This window comes from Myotis brandtii, unplaced genomic scaffold, assembly GCF_000412655.1.
Source record: "Myotis brandtii unplaced genomic scaffold, ASM41265v1 scaffold115, whole genome shotgun sequence".
In the NCBI taxonomy this organism is placed as follows: Eukaryota; Metazoa; Chordata; class Mammalia; order Chiroptera; family Vespertilionidae; genus Myotis; species Myotis brandtii.
Window position 1 is genome coordinate 6,519,589 of NW_005353967.1, and position 17,276 is coordinate 6,536,864.

Sequence of the window (17,276 nt, forward strand, 5' to 3'; positions counted from 1 at the left end):
TATCCCTCTCCCTTCCTCTCTGTAAAAAATCAATAAAATATATTAAAAAAAATAAAAATAAAAAATATTTCATTGCAAGCAAATAATTTATATCAGGCAAGTAATATGTGATAAACTTCCCCTCAAATTAACAATTTCCTAATAGAGATTTTTCTAAGCAGAACATGGTAACTGCAAAAAAATGTTTTGCCCGAACATGTTACTCTCATAACTGTTAAGCCCCCCACCCAGCCTATGTCCAGTCTTAAGTCTGCCACCATGTAAACCTCTGAATTTGTTTCACTTCCAGGGAGAAAACCAGACCACCGCTATATGACCACTAAGCAAACCTTCAATTACAGACCTTGACTTTGTAACCTTTTGCCCCTGAAACAAACTGGGTAGCTATTTGAAGAAAACATACCGGGTCTGCAGGACTCTGCGATACTCAAGGCACATGCCCGGCCAAAGACGACCAGGTCCAAGAGTGAGTTTGCCCCAAGACGGTTGGCACCATGCACCGAGGCGCAGGCGGCCTCCCCACAAGCGTACAGGCCAGGCACAACCTGGTCCTGGCCGTTCACATGCCTCAGAACCTTCAGAAAAGAGGAACAGATGTAAGAGCACAGTCTGCATAGGCCCTTCCCCACAAGGAGCAGCTGCACTATAGGTCAGAACAAGGACAGGATCTCTGTCTACAGGGAACCTCCTGTGCTGACCCCGTCTCCTCCCGCTGCCTCCGGATACTAGGTTACCCTGTGCTGAGGTCAAAGGACCCCAAATAGCAGCACCTGTCATTTCAATCCCACACTAATTCCCATCAGAAACCTCACCCACCACCTGATTTAACCTCCTGTATTCCCATTCTCTGATTTTGGATTCAGATAAAGGGAGCATGGCAGGGTTTGGGAACATTAAACTATGAGGTAGAAGACTTGAGTTGTAATTCAGAGTCTTCCAACTTATAACTCATCTATGAAGTGAGAATATAATTCCTACCCACATCACATGAGGAGGGACTAAAAGCAACTGATTGAAAAGCTCTTTGTGAACTGCAAACCACCCAAACATATACATTATAAAGAACACACAATTTACAAGGTCACTGTAAAAATAACGAGATCATATAGGAAAAAACTGCAAATGATGTGTACGACTATTTACTAAGAAGGGATTAATAAATTATTAAGAATTGTTATTAAGGAGTGAACGCAGTATTGCTGTCCAGTAACAGCAATCTAAAGGAAGTGCAGCCTATGAAACAACAGGTACTTTTTTGAGAAAGACATTTGCCTTTTCCTCTAAGATCTACAGGAACAACTGTGAAGTGGGCCCACTGTCCCATCCTCTTTCCAGCTGTATAGTCACCTGTCCCTTGAAGTTGGTGGGAATGCCACCCATGTTATAGTGCACGGTGGGAAGGACAGGGATCGGCTCCTTGGTGACGTCCACACCCGCAAAGATCATGGCCGTCTCTGAAATGCCAGGCAGGCGCATGGCGAGCTGCTCCGGGGGCAGGTGGTGCAACTGCAGGTAGACGTGATCTTTCTCAGGGCCACAGCCTCTGGTAAAAAAGAACAGTATAACACAGTGATTCCCAAAGTGGGCGCTACCGCCCCCCGGTGGGCGCTGCAGCGATCCAGGGGGGCGGTGATGGCCACAGGTGCATTTGGGGGCGATGAGTAACTGCTATTAAAATTTAAAAAAAAATAATTTCCAGGGGCTGAGTAATATTTTTTCTGGAAAGGGGGCGGTAGGCCAAATAAGTTTGGGAACCACTGGTATAACATAAGGCAAAGAACAATGATTATAGAAAACATGAGATTACAAAATAATCGAAGCATATGAGGCTCCTCATTTTTTGATACTGAAAAAACCCATTCATTTCTCCTTTTCTAAGCACCTACTATGGGCCAGGGTGAACTCCATACACTTGACACAGCCATGAACAACACACAGACACACATCCTGGCCTCACAGGGCTCAAAGTTTGCTACGCTTTCCTTGGTAAGTGCATCAGAAAGCCCTTTTATGCCAAATACTCCCAAGTAACATTTGACTTCTCATTTTTTAATGGAAAAATGTAAAACCTCCAAAGGTCATACCAGCAGATATCTGATGTGTCACCACAGTACAGCAAAGTATCAGAATAGCCCACACACCTGAAGGTCCCCAAACAAGGGTTAAAACACAATACAACACCAGAGGCTCCCACACTATTTTCAGGTTGGGGGTGTCATGTCTCACTTCTCCAACACTGACTGTCTCTATCACATACGCATACTTTCACACACAAATTATGTTCCAAAGATTTTAAAACAATCATCCTTGGGTGAGAATTTAGAAAAACAAAAACAAAAAAACTGGCTAACTTCTCAAAATGTAACTCTCTAGAGCAGCGGTTCTCAACCTGTGGGTCGCGACCCCTTTGGGGGTTGAACGACCCTTTCACAGGGGTCGCCTAAGACCATCGGAAAACACATATATAATTACATATTGCTTTGTGATTAATCATTATGCTTTAATTATGTTCAATTTGTAACAATGGAAATACATCCTGCATATCAGATATTTACATTACGATTCATAACAGTAGCAAAATCAGTTATGAAGTAGCAACGAAAATAATTTTATGGTTGGGGGTCACCACAACATGAGGAACTGTATTAAAGGGTCGTGGCATTGACATAAGCTAACAGACAACAGTCAGAAGAAGCAGAGGCAAAAGCCTGCCTGCCTAGGCAGAGGTGGGGGTGGGTGCTGCAATTCACACAGAAGCCATACCAGCCCATGTTAAAATGTAGACATGAACAACGGCCCCCGGAGAGAGGAGGTTCTGCGTGCCTGCATGTGCACTCAGGCCCATTGGGAGATAATCACACAGACCTTCCTTCTCGGATTTCCAGAGTCATGGACCGGGACACGACGTCTCTGGAGGCCAGGTCCTTGGCCACCGGGGCATAGCGCTCCATGAACCTCTCGCCTTGACTGTTAATGAGAATGCCGCCCTCTCCACGGCACCCTTCTGTGATGAGACAACCAGCACCATAGATGCCTGCAAAGAACCCAATTAATTGAATATTTATAACCTGTCGATGCTAGACCTATGCAAGTATTTTCTAAAAGATATCTGGGGGGATAGGGAAGCAAAGGGTATGCAAAGGACGTTAAAGTCAGAGTAAGACAGAAGAAAAGTTAAGGAATAGTAAGTACAAAGTTTCTCAATAACAAAAGCACTGAGTGAGGAAGAAAGACAGCTGCAGTGCACAATGATACAGCCCTGCTGAGTACTCTAATTTTAACTGCATTTTAACCTTTCAGCATAGCTAAGTGTATGTTAAATATCTCAGCTTTAATTTTTGAACATCCTTTTGCACACTGAAATTGTGGTGACTAGTTGAGGTAAAAAAAAAAAATAGCTTGGAACATTTGTATCTAAAGTAACCAAATACCAACAATAGTAATTATTATATAGTTAATACTTATACTGTACTTGCTATGTACAATTCTAAGTTTCCCAATGACAGACAATATTATCCCCATTTTTAGAAAAGTACAATTAAAGCTCAGTAAGTTGCCCAACATCCAACTGGGAAGGACAGAGGCCAAGTCATGCCTGGCAACACACAAGGTCTACATCAGGGGTCCTCAAACTTTTTAAACAGGGGGCCAGTTCACTGTCCCTCAGACCGTTGGAGGGCCGGACTATAGTTTAAAAAAAAACTATGAACAAATTCCTATGCACACTGCACATACCTTATTTTGAAGTAAAAAAACAAAACGGGAACAAATACAATATTTGTATTTGCATGTGGCCTGTGGGCCGTAGTTTGAGGACCTCTGGTCTACACCCTTCACCTCAACTCAGTCCCTCAATGTAATGAAAATGAGGAATGCCACACCATGCTTCAGTTTTAACAAAGGAGACAGATACATAAAGTAATTTTACAGCTAACACTTTCACTCCTACATCGAGAGTCATCTTGCTTTTACGAGAATGTAAATTCCTGTGTGTTCCTAGTTTCAATGGCATTTTTTCCAGTAGTTTATTTCTCACACATTGAAAAGGAAGCATGAGAAATAGAGCTTACTCTGATTTAGTTAAAATTAGTAATTATAAAACCACCTAATACATTTTTTTATTTTTAATCCCTTTCAGGGATCAGAAAGAACATACTGACAGAGCAAAGAGAAAACACAGGTCTAGCTCTTAGCATGGTGGCCACTGCCACCATATGTGAAGTCTCTTCTGTTGACAGGTCAGAAAAGCAACTCAGAAAGAAAAGGTCAGGATGAGTTCATCTCCCAAGAGAGATTCTCAGATTCATTTATGGATAACATTTCCCCAACTCTCTCAAACCTGCAACCCCAGCCGAGACCACCCCCCTTCTGAATCCCACACCTGTACTGTCTGATGACCCAAGATGAGTTCATCTCCACCATGACTGGCATCCTCACTCGTTAGCACCTCATGGATCCCTACATGTCAGAGCTGCATCCTGATGGCACTCAGTTACTACGGCAGCCTGATGTTCTCCCTACAAACTGAAATCTGCCCATGACACGTTTCTAGTCACATGTTCTTCCTCTCACTTTCAGTAAATACTGACTGAGGTCCTACCAGGTGCCAGGCACTGAGAACATCACAGCAGTAAATGAAACAGATCTGCCCCTACCTCCCGGAGCTGACAACCCAGTGGTGAGGGACACTGAACAATTGCTACTTTACGAGTGGGATAAGTACACCTGGGCCAGGTGTAGCTAAGACAGGACCTCCACTACCTTGGGGGAGCTGGGAAAGTCTCCTGAGGAAATGACAAGTTAGGACCCGAGAGATGAGAAAGCAGGGAAGTTTGTATAGGAACTGCAGGAAGCATTCCATGAGTACTGAGTGCTTAAAAGACACAAAAGCCTCAGTTCCACGAAAGTAGCCCCATCCTACCTGTGGGGTGGAACTGAACAAACTCCAAGTCCTGGCAGGGAAGGCCTGCCCTGGTGACCATTGCAGTGCCATCTCCGGTGCTAGTGTGGGCAGACGTGCAGCTAAAGTAGGTGCGCCCATAGCCTCTGGAAAAGATAAGCCAGCAGAGAGAGAGTGGTGACTGCATGCAGCGCCCCATCGGAACCTCCTTTCTCTAATAGCCCTCAGTGGACAGCAGCCTACCCACCACCACAGGTGCCCTCTGCACACACCTGGGCAACAGTGAGGGAAGCCTGGGACAGAGAAGGTACTCTCATTTGGACTTCAGTACTTTTGTGCTGTTTGAGCAATTCCTCTTATAATAAGCATATATCACTTTTATAATGAAATTTTTAAATGTTTATAGATTCACCTTTTTAAAGAGTTAAAATAAGAGACTGATGATATAAAATGGAATCTACTTATTTTCATCAAATAAACAAACAGCATTTATCTATCTGAGAAGTCAGTATAAAACAGTAACCATTAGCCTGGCCAGCATGGCTCTGTGGTTGAGTGTTGACCTATGAACAACGAGGTCATGGTTCCATTCACGATCAGGGCACATGCCTGGGTTGCAGGAGGCAGCCAATCAATGATTCTCTCTCATCATTGATGTTTCTCTCTCTCTCCCTTCCTCTCTGAAATAAGTAAAAATATATTTTAAAAAACACACCAGTATCCATTAAAGCAAAAGAGATATTATTCCAGGAAGTGTCATGTGACTCTCTAGGCCTCAGTTTTCCAAGGCCCCCCCCCCCCGCGCAAACTGTAAGACACTTTCTTGCCCACCTCAGAAGTGGATGATATCGTTGCCCTCTTGAGACAGGAGGAACTGAGGCTGGCAAAGGTGATTACCCTCACAGGCTAAGTGATGGCCTGTGTCTGAACCACATGTCCAAAATGCCTCTACTTTTATTAGGATAAAGGACCTCTGAAACTCAACTTCCCTATAGAGAAATTAAATACAATAAAAATTAGATTCCTACCCAGTAGCTATAACAGTGTTCTTTGCTCTGATGCGGTGGATGTACCCGTCTTCTATGCACAGTGCAATAACACCACGACATTCCCCATTTTCCATCAGAAGATCCAAGGCAAAATACTCCACAAAATAGCTGGTATCATATCGCAAAGACTAAAACAGAAACAAAAATAGAGCCCCCATTTAGGGTGTTAAACCATCATATAAGGCGATGCTGTTTATGTGAACTGGTTAAAAACCTTGATGTGGGGTATGTAACAAAAAGATCAGGTAAACCCTGGGAGAGTACCAGGCTGGAAACAAGTCACAGATGCCAACTCACATCAACCCAGTGCTGATACTATCGTGAAACACAAAAGGGGCTCTACTCCTGGCTGTATAAACAAAACATAAAAAGGTGCACACATGTCAGTGCACGCAAGGAGGAGACTGACTCCAGAAGCGACTGGTAATGTGCTAACATATCCCTTATTTGTACACATCCTAATAGGCATTACAGGCTCTCTGGCACCACACGCAGCTTGACACCAGAGCTGGGGCCCACGGACCACAGGGCCTCGATTTAGGCTGGGCTGAATTATACGGGATCTGCTGGCCCTATGCAGCCACATTTGTCTAAATAAAACAAAACTTTCAGCCCCTCAGAACATCAGCCACATTTGTGATGGTCACATGTGGTGGGAAGCTGCTGGACTGGACAGCCCAGATAAGCATATATCTATGGCAGAAGGTTCTACTGGACAATGGTGGCCCCGGCCCTTGATCTGACAGTCCTCTTGGCTAATGGGAGGGTCTCTCATGAAACTGTTAGCTTCCCACGTGACACACAATTCCATGGGATAAGCAGGTCCTGTTACATATTTGTCAACACACTTGGCCAGAAAAGCTGCTGGTGTTCTAATACTTGCAAATCAATGGCCTGTCCCATTTATAAACAAGAGTTCAGAATACTGATTATTCTGAATCAACATTACTCAGAATATTGATTACTGGGCCACGCCGAGGTTGATCCTGATTATCCAGTGACTGCTAGCCCTCAAGTCTTAGTCCAGTTTTAACAGTCTATTAAATCAATCAGTTCATGAACTCAGAGTTGGTAAAAGGGCCTTAAAATACGTGCTCTGCTCTTATACTTTCAGTGTGACAGATTACAAATTCAAACCTGGTATGTAATGATTATCAATTTAGTTTTCTAAAATAGATACTTTCCAATTAACAATTACTACACATGGCCTACCGTTATTCTGTTGCTTTTTATGACACTCCTTAGGCTGACATTCTGATACTCTGACACATCCCCAGGGTGGCCTGTCTTCGGCTCATCACATGCTTGGCCAGACTGGACCATGTCCCATCACCCCGGGCACCCAGGGCGGCCTCACCCTTCCATACAACGTGTGCAGCAGTGAGTGGCCGGTGCGGTCAGCGACGCAGCAGCACCGATGGGCTTGTCCACCTTTCCCAAACTTGAGGCTCTGTCCCCCAAAGGCCCGCTGGTAGATCTTCCCATCCTTGGTTCTGCTAAATGGCATGCCATAATTCTCTAGCTGTGAAACAAAAACAAACACCTATTACTTTAAAGGAATCAAGATACTCATGGCTAATTTATTCCAAGCAACTTCAACCTAAATCTGCAAACCCAACACTAATATATTCTATGAAAAGGTCAACACTTCAGAAAAGATAGAAATTCCCTTGTTAAATTAATTGAATGGTTAATAGCAGAAAATATTTCCCTGTTATATTGGCTCGACACCATCCTTTTCTGCTGACCACACCTGCCTCAATCCCATTAGAAACAGACTGTGAGGACCTTACCTCAATCACAGAGGCGGGGGCCTGCTCTGTCATGTAGTGGATGGCATCCTGGTCTCCCAGCCAGTCAGAGCCCTTCACGGTGTCATAGAAGTGCCACCTCCAGTTGTCCTCCTCCATGTTCCCCAGAGCAGCATTGATTCCTCCCTGGAAACACAAAGCAACTTTATGAGCTCCAACTGGGAGCCCCATGGCATCTTCCAGGCTCATCTCTCCCTGGCCCCTCCCCGGGAACTGGATTTGGAGGAAGCTGAGTACTTATGAGGTAACTATCCGTGAATGATCTGACTACAGACCAAGTCCAGGACCTTCCTTAGCAGAGGGAGGCAGCACTGCAGGACAGATTCCAAATCACGCTTCCTCCCCTTAACAAGCTAATGTTGTGGGCTAAGTTACTGCATCCCTCGGCCTCAGTCTTGTGAACGGGACATGAAGCTAACCTCTTCGAAGAGTTATCTGGAGAACTAAGTGAGAGGTTACATGTGCAACCCTTCTTACCAAACCTGGCACATAAAAGGTACTCAACAAGTCTGGATAATTTTATGACAAAATGTTTTCAATAGTAATCTGTAGACATGTGTTAAAGATGAGACGCACTTACTGCCAAGTAATACACTCCAAATTCAAGAGTCACACCCCCCACATTCTCTTCCATTTGCTGTGCATGGTCACCCCATCCCTGCCTTATCCCCACTGCCTCTACCCCTCAGAGGCACAGAAAACGTAGCACAGGGACAAATGTTAAGGCTCGCCCTTTCCCCCCACAACTTAAAATTGGATTCCTCCTCTTTAGATAATCTTTCTTTTTTTCACAAGTAAAGGCACATTTCCTAACTTCCTCTCTTTTTTCCAATTGTTATTCAATCGCAACTTTTACCCTTTCCCCCCATAACTTAAAATTGGATTCCTCCTCTTTAGATTTTTTTTCCCCACAAGTAAAGGCACATTTCCTAACTTACCTCTCTTTTTTCCAATTGTTATTCAATCGCAACTTTTGAATCAAGCACACCCACATTGGAATTCCTTCTCCACTTAGTGCTGCCGTGCCTCAGTTTCCCAAATTATGTGTTAGGACAAAATGATTCACTGGCAGACAGTGAGGAACCTTGTTACTTCCTCCCTCCCTTCTCCAACCCCTCCAACTAAAAACTCAAACGCAATTCTGATAAAATATGTTAAGTATTATAGTGCCAGATACAGAAAGCTGGTTTAAAATATCACAAAAAATACTTGGCCCAGTGCATGCATAAGTGTTATTTATTTTATTGCTACTCTTAGTAAGAATCAGGGCCACAGATGCCTGGTCTCTGGGCATTCCTAGTACTCTTCAGACTTTCTCAGGCTGTTGCCTGTCTTGTCCTTCAATTAAACCTCTCTTTTCTCAAGAACCAACATTGAAGTTGAGCTATCCTTTCCTTATTCTTTTTATTAAAACCGTACTACCTGAACATATTTTGCAATATTATTTAGAATTATCTATTTGTATTTTTCCTTTTAGACAACAAATTCTCCAAAGGTATATATTATATTTTATTGCTACTCTTAGTAAGAATCAGGGCCACAGATGCCTGGTCTTCTGGGCATTCCTAGTACTCTTCAGACTTTCTCAGGCCGTTGCCTGTTTTGTCCTTCAATTAAACCTCTCTTTCCTCAAGAACCAACATTCAAGTTGAGCTATCCTTTCCTTATTCTTTTTATTAAAACCGTACTACCTGAACATATTTTGCAATATTATTTAGAATTATCTATTTGTATTTTTCCTTTTAGACAACAAAGGTATATATTAATTCTTTAGTTTACAAAGCATAGCTTAGAACAAAGTATCTGGACAGCTAAGTTCCTGAAGAACGCTGCTGGACACTGAATACAGGCTGCTCCAGATTAGGGTGGCTTGATCCCCAGTAGGGAGTGTGCAGGAGGCAGCCGGTCAATGATCCTCTCTCATCACTGATGTTTCTATCTCTCCCTCCCTCTTCCTCTCTGAAATCAATAAAAATATGTATAAAAAAAGAATTAAAAAAAAAGAAAACTAGCCTAGAGACAAACTCATTTCAGACTGTTAAGTGCAACAAAGAAAGTTAAACCAAGAAGAGGGGAGGGGATGTAGGTGGAGTGGTCAGAGAAAACCATGTGTGACTAGAGCAGAAAAAGAATGACAAGGTTCCAGGCAATGAGCAGGGGTAGTGTGGGCAGAGATCCCTAAGGGAGTGAGCTGAGTGAATGCAAGGGGCATGGTGGGAAGGTGGCCTGTGGCAGGAAGTTGTTCAGGCAGAGTCTGGACAGCACAATACCTTGCAGGTGCCAAAAGCACTGAGAGAGTCCTTTTCTCTTACCTGGGCTGCCACAGTGTGGGACCTGGTGGGAAAGAGCTTTGTAACACATGCGGTGCTAAACCCTGCCTCAGAAAGGCCAAACGCAGCTCGCAAGCCTGCCCCTCCAGCGCCAACCACCACAGCGTCAAATTCATGATCCACTACTGGGTATTGTGTAGAAATCTGGAAAAGAAAAATTCACCTGTCAGTCACCCATTCAAATATGTCAAACACTGAGCCTGTAGCTGCAGTCAAAGATCTTAAAGCAGGGGTCCTCAAACTACGGCCCGCGGGCCACATGCAAATACAAATATTGTATTTGTTCCCGTTTTGTTTTTTTACTTCAAAATAAGATATGTGCAGTGTGCATAGGAATTTGTTCATAGGTTTTTTTTAAACTATAGTCCTGGCCCTGTTTAAAAAGTTTGAGGACCCCTGTCTTAAAGGGAATGAAAAGAAACACAAAAGAGCAAATGCCCAAAGAGCCTCCCCCTGTGTGAGGCCGAATACCTACAACTTGTAATCCTGAGATATGGTGGGCACACCCTCAGTGAAAGGGGCCAGCTCTGCCCATACCAAGTAGAGCCATCTATCCTGTGGAGCTAGGAAACCATCATTAACTGGAATGTTGAAAATGTAAAGGTTCACCTCCAAGCAGGGAGATGTATGGATGCAAAGGAAAGCACCGACACAGACCAAAATACCAATTCTAAAGTTGGCTTTTCTTTTTAATTATCATTTTACTTATCTTTTTTTATGTATACCTATATACATAGGCTTAAATGAATCTGAGCTTATAATATGGTGATCACGATTTTCCATCTGTGATCTGTAAGCTTCTCATGAAAATGTTAAAATTAAATACTGTTTTCATGTAGATAAGCTTATCCCAGTTCACCTGGGTGACCTCAGAAGAACCAAGGACCACAACTCCATTTCAGGCCCAGGTTTGCGTTTCTAACTGAGAAGGTGCCAACTAGCACTCAGTAACTATTGTGAGGTTATGAGAAAAGAACCTGCAAGCAAATTTCCATCTCTTCCACAGAGAGCAGATGAACCCACTAAACAAAAAAGAGCCTCCAGGGTCCTGTGTGGAGTAGGGTGTCATCTTCCACCCCTGTAAACACTGCTCATTTATCATTTGTATTTTTTTATTTTGCTGCTTTACTTGATTTAAATTTTGGTCTGGTTTACATAACAGCTGTAAGAAAAAAATGTTAGTATCTATGTTTATATTTATAATACATTAACTATTACTACACTAAAAAATAATCTGGGCATGCACTGGAACGAGAATTTTTTTCTTTAAATAAGACCTGTGTATTAACCAAATGTATTAAAAACTGGTATAGATCACTATCCCTCTAAGCCAAGATAATAATTTATAATGGAACAAAAAGTCATGAACTTACTGAATCTGAAACTTTAGCAGACGACCTCTTACTCCCATCAACAGTGAAGTCAAAACCACGGGATCCCGATGATAACGGCCGCTGGTGAGAGAGGGATGGAGAGCACTAAGTACCTTGAAGAAACAGGGGGGCTGGTAATTAATTTCCTCTCCTGAGTTGTTAACCTTTGTATGTACTTGGATGCTCCCCTCACTTAGAAACCTCACCTGGGAGCCTGTACTGAACCTGAAGGGTAGAGCAGGGGCTAAGGACTCAGACAAGCCCAAAGGGGACTTGACACTTCAGGGAAACTACTTCTAGATGAAGCTGGTTCCAAACAGGATACTTACTGACTCAGCTAGGAAATGAACAAGGTATACTTTCACATTAATTTCTGAATTTATGTTACTTTAAATGGACAACGGGGAAGACATCTACATTGCGTAAGTGGTAGTTTTGCAAACAAGGAAGCACTTTTTTTGAATCACTGAAGCTACACCCGTCTGTGAGGTTTTGCGGTTCACTGGGAAGACAGGGGACCTTGTAGCAGATCAATGCTCTAGAACAGGCTCTACTGGTGGCTGTGACACTGAGGCACCAGGGCCGTTATCCCTGCACTGTACACTTGAGGATTCCAGGACCAGCGATGCTTCGCCACTCTCCGCATTGGCACTGGGCCTCAGCCACATCTCCTCTCATCTATCTACACCACAGCACCTGGACACTTGTTCCTGGCCGATCCCTAGGGAACCTCTACAATTCTCCAAGTCTCGGCTTAAAGGTCCCATCCTATAAACATTTACACAAAACTGGTATTAATGAAATCACAGCGGAGTATGAGAAGCAACATTCTTCATATACTAAAATGGCCAGCAACTGGCTGGCATGCTCAGTGGTTAGGGCACCGGTCAGCACACGGGAAGGGTCATAGGTTAGATTCTGGGACAAAGCACATACCTGGGTTGCAAGTTTGATCCCCAGCCCTGGCGTGACCCCAACCTTGGGCATGTGTGGGAGGTATCCAACCCACATGTCTCTCTTACATGGATGTTTCTCTCCTCCCTCCCTTCTTCCCACTCTCTCTAAAAATCAATGGAAAAAAAAATCATCCTCAGGTGATTAACAAAACTAAAGAACAGTTTTAGAAAATAAGTACATTCAATAATGACAAAAGGGGATATGAGAGATGCCTTCAAGTATTCTGCAATTTAGAAGAGAAGTTATTTACTATGTGGGTTAAATTATTCTGTAGGGCAAACAAGTGAGGATTATAGGGAAGAGAATTTGACAAAATACAAAATGAACTCTCACTGAGCTGTTGTAAACTAAGTGGACTTTGCTCTAAGACAGTGGTTCTCAACCTTCCTAATGCCGGGTGACCCCCCAATTTCATTGTTACAAATTGAATAATAATTAAAGCATAGTGATTAATCACAAAAACAATATGTAATTATATATGTGTTTTCCGATGGTCTTAGGCGACCCCTGAGAAAGGGTCGTTCGACCCCCAAAGGGGTCACGACCCACAGATTGAGAACCGCTGCTCTAAGATGCAAGGACTCAGGCCGGGCTGGATGGCTTAACCACCTGTGAGGAAGTCAGAGGTGGCTTCTGCCTTTAAAGCTCCCTCTAACCCTGAGACTGAATGATGACTGGCACATATATTTGAGTTTATTTTCATTGCTCCAATTACAAAGTAGCTTCTTGTATTTTCAAATAGAGATGAACTTAAAAGAGCGATATTCTTAACTTCTCCAATTTATTTTTAAGCACATTTGTTTTTACTGACATAGGGCAATTTAGTTTTTTCCTTCAGAAAATGAATTAAAAAGAACAAAATTCCTCTGCTTCAATTTAATTTTTTAAATGGCAAAATCATATTTTAACAAAGAATTAGGTCACTGAAATAATTTTAGATATAATTAGATATCTATAATATAGATATAGGTAACAGTACCAATAAGAATGACACATTTTGTAATACAAAGTTAAAACAGAACAGTGAGATTCCCTAAGTACTTATTTGGATGTTCATGTTAAATAAAGAAACACACTTAGCCCTAACCGGTTTGGCTCAGTGGATAGAGCGTCGGCCTGGGGACTCAAGGGTCCCAGGTTTGGTTCCGGTCAAGGGCATGTACCTTGGTTTCGGGCACATCCCCAGTGGGGAGTGTGCAGGAGGCAGCTGATCGATGTTTCTCTCTCATTGATGTTTCTGACTCTCTATCCCTCTCCCTTCCTCTCTGTAAAAAATCAATAAAATATATTAAAAAAAAAAAAGAAACACACTTAAAAAGGGGCAGCTACTATAATGAAATCTTCAACAAATGATTACACTGTCTCCCTGTGGAAAATAGTAACACTAACTTTTGTATTTAAATCTGATTGTAGAATTTGGAGAGTCCAATTGTAACCCAATTTCTGCCTTTAGATAAAACAAATTTTGTGCCACTTACTAAATTTTTTTTTTTTTAAGAGAACCATCAAACATTTTCTAACAGGGCAGCATGAAGAATAGGGAAATCTACCTAAGGTACAACTAAAAGGAACACTCAGACCTTTTAATAGTATAGGTGACTGAATTAGGAGGTAAATGGGAGAGCAAAGAAAGGAGAAGAGTAGAGATACTGATATCATCAATCTAGCAAAGTGGGGGAAATCCTCAACTAATAGAACCTACAAATGATGAACAAGAAACTCATTTGCAAGTATAATCTATACAATTACAAAAGAATCCAACAGAGAATCTGAAAAGTGATTGCATAACTATATTGGGAGAGCTGAGACTGTGGTTTAAGTAAACTAAATCCTTACCAGCAAAAGTCCATGTCTAAAATGGATAAAAATGCACCTGCATGTTAGCTAGAGAAAAGGAGGTAAATACCAAGAGTCAATACCAGAAACAATTTAGAATTGATTCCACTGGGGAACAGGTCTGTGGAAAGGGGTGGTAGGAGTGGTGTGTCTCACTCCTTTTCATTTATAAGGCCTTCTGCACTCATTGACTTTTTCTTTTTTTTAACAACTATGTGTAATTATTTTCATTAAAAGGGGTGGTGTGTCTTACTCCTTTTCATTTATGAGGCCTTCTGCACTCATTGACTTTTTCTTTTTTTTTTTTTAACAACTATGTGTAATTATTTTCATTAAAAATTTAAAAACAGGGATGCTTAAAATACAGCTGACAAGGTTATAATATAGTTCACAAGGTTACTGAGCACAGCCTGCCAGCTGTGGGTCCTGGCTCAGATGAACACACACACAGATTTCACATATTACATCAGAGTCCTCATTAACCCCACAGAGAAACTGAATCTATCCAGGGTACCTGAGCTTTGGACTTGGGTCTGCCCGGCTAACTCCAGATCCTGTACTTTCCCTCCTATCTAAGGACCCTTGGGGGGGGAAAAATATCTGGAACTCCAAAGTAAGATGAATATCCAGGTTATATATAAAAGCCAAACCATAATTATTCAAGTGAATCAGGAAAAACATTACACACGACACAAAACTCTATGGGATTAGCACTCTTTTACACCAAGAAAAAATAAAGTAATTTTAGCCACACCATTAAAACATATTCAGAACAATAAATGCAAAGAAAATAAGTTAGCTTAGATAGGACAAGGGTCTCAAAGTCTGGGCAGTTCTAATTGTGTCAGACCATTAGGACAACTGGAAAGGAAATAAAGGCAAAACAGAGTTGATAATTCTGTAATTTGAAAGCATCTGTAAATATTAAATGACTTGGAAACACCACAGAATTGTACAAAATGAGATAAAGAAAACTTCTCTGTGGACTTGATTCAAATTATCCTCATCATCTACTTTGCATGGACATGTCTCAGTTGGCATCATAAATTTCTCTTTCTTTTGTTTTGTCAAATTGATGCTTTTGTTCTTGCCAGTCTTAATCTCCAATAAATATATTGCTTGAGGGCAGAATTAATTTCCATAGGAAAACCTATCTTCATCAGGGCCATCTTTTATAGGCTCACCTTGTTCAATTTTACTATCTCTATGTTGCCATCATGTTTACAACTACCTAAACACGGGAGAGTGGTGAAGATTCAAGGAGAAAATGAAGGTAAGTAAAGTGCTGGCAGCTAATTGGTGACTTCAAAGAACATCACTTCCAATCAATACCAAAGATTTACACACACTGACCTCTTGTGCTTAGAACCTCACCCATTTTCAGCTATAAGCTGGAGCCAGAATTCTAGCCCAGCCTCGATAAAGAACAGCTTTTGTTTTCATAAACTGACACAGGATAGGTATGGGTGAAGGAAATTCCACAGGCTGGAGGATCTTAGTCTGCACAAGGAATGCAAGGGTTCAGGACTGACACTTTAGCCCTTTTTCAATCACCACCAGTTACCAATCTGCCATTTCACCTAACAAGTAAGAAGCACAAGCCTGCTCATGTTTGGCCGACTAAAAATACTCCACAGACTATGAACTTCACTTGGACTCCCTACCTGTATTTTAGAGCCCAAAATGGGGGGTGGGAGGTGCCTCTGGTCAGTAAGCACGTTGCAAGTATTTAAAATATTTTGGCCCTGGCAGGTTGCTCAGTGGTTAGCGCGTAGGCCCTGGGACCAAAGGGTCGAGGGGTTCAAGTCTCAGTCAAGGGCCCATCCGGGGGTGGGGGTGGGGGAGAATGTTTCTCTCTCTCTCCCCCTCCTCCCTTCCCGTCACTCTGTAAAATAAAATAAAATGCTTTCTGGTGTTGGCAGGATAGGATGAATGGTTGACTAAACCCTCTCATATTTAACGTCATTTTTTTAGTATATACCTTTCAAGAAGACAACTGCAGGTATAATTACAGACATACGTCATGTCAACACTGTTGAATGCCTTGGTTCCTACTGGAACTTTTACGCTGAAATTAAATTACTAAGTAGGTGGGTGAACAAATTAATTTAAAAGAACCAACAACTAAATGCTCTAAATTTAGTGTGCTTAGAGAATCCATGAAAGATGGACTCTGAGGATGGACTTGCAAAGAGCACGTCTGACAAACCCGGCACGGAGAGCAGCGGAAGGGACCCTCTGCGGGTCCTCCCCACCCTCCTCCCGGACCCCGGCCTCCGCAGGTAGCGCAGGAACACGAACGTCCGGCGCCCTCTCCCAAATGCGGCTCTGCAGTCGGTGTGTCCACATTCTTCGTCCAATTTTCAAACGTGTGCACAAAGGCCACGACACAAAACCCAAAACGAAGGGCCTAAACTTACTTGCCAGGCCTCGGTGTGGACACACAACTGCGCTTTCTCGAAAGGAGCCCAGATTTTGCAAACAGTTGCAAGGCAAGCCGAGGTGCGGCTGTTAGACACGCGTTCCACCTCACCCCGCCTTAAGCGGCAAAGACGGGGCTGGCGGGGAGCACGGGCTCGAACCCCACCGGGGCCTCGGCTGCAACATCGCCCCACCGAGGGGCTGCGGGGATCAGTCCGGACTGTAGGCAGTGCCCCGCCCCGCCGGCGCCTCCGGCCAAACGCAAGGTCCCGCCTCCACGCCAGTTCTATGGGCCTTTGGGGATTCCAAGGCCTGGGGCACCGGCAGGCCGCTACCTGCCGGCGTGACCTTGGGCAGGCCCTCCTCCTCTCCTTCAAGTGCGGGGTGCGGAGGCCAGGAGACCTTGGCCCAAGGGGCATCCACACCCCGGACAGAAGGGGATCCCGAGAAGGCTCGCGGGAGCATATGACCTTCACGGGGACGCGGCCCGGCCGGCTTCACAAAAAGTCCAGCTGCCCCCCTGATGGTGTCCGACCCTCTCGGGGGGCCCCGCGGGTCCTACCCGCTCTGGTCTGCAGGCCGTCCCCAGCCCGTGCAGA

At 43.3% G+C, this 17,276-nt stretch overlaps 1 protein-coding gene across 1 annotated transcript in view; it reads right to left on the minus strand.

Moving 5' to 3' along the window:
- Positions 1-17,111, minus strand: part of SDHA (succinate dehydrogenase complex, subunit A, flavoprotein (Fp)) — a 30,390-nt gene extending 13,279 nt beyond the window's left edge. Inside the window, exons 1-10 of the mRNA XM_014548703.1 lie at positions 16,677-17,111; positions 11,464-11,544; positions 10,073-10,234; positions 7,743-7,886; positions 7,307-7,471; positions 5,929-6,077; positions 4,922-5,046; positions 2,866-3,034; positions 1,348-1,543; positions 404-575 (exon numbers count right to left, since the gene is read on the minus strand). Of these exons, the coding sequence (XP_014404189.1) occupies positions 404-575; positions 1,348-1,543; positions 2,866-3,034; positions 4,922-5,046; positions 5,929-6,077; positions 7,307-7,471; positions 7,743-7,886; positions 10,073-10,234; positions 11,464-11,544; positions 16,677-17,096 (1,783 nt within the window). The 5' untranslated portion in view covers positions 17,097-17,111. The remainder of the gene's footprint in view (positions 1-403; positions 576-1,347; positions 1,544-2,865; positions 3,035-4,921; positions 5,047-5,928; positions 6,078-7,306; positions 7,472-7,742; positions 7,887-10,072; positions 10,235-11,463; positions 11,545-16,676) is intronic.
- Positions 17,112-17,276: the final 165 nt, after the last annotated feature.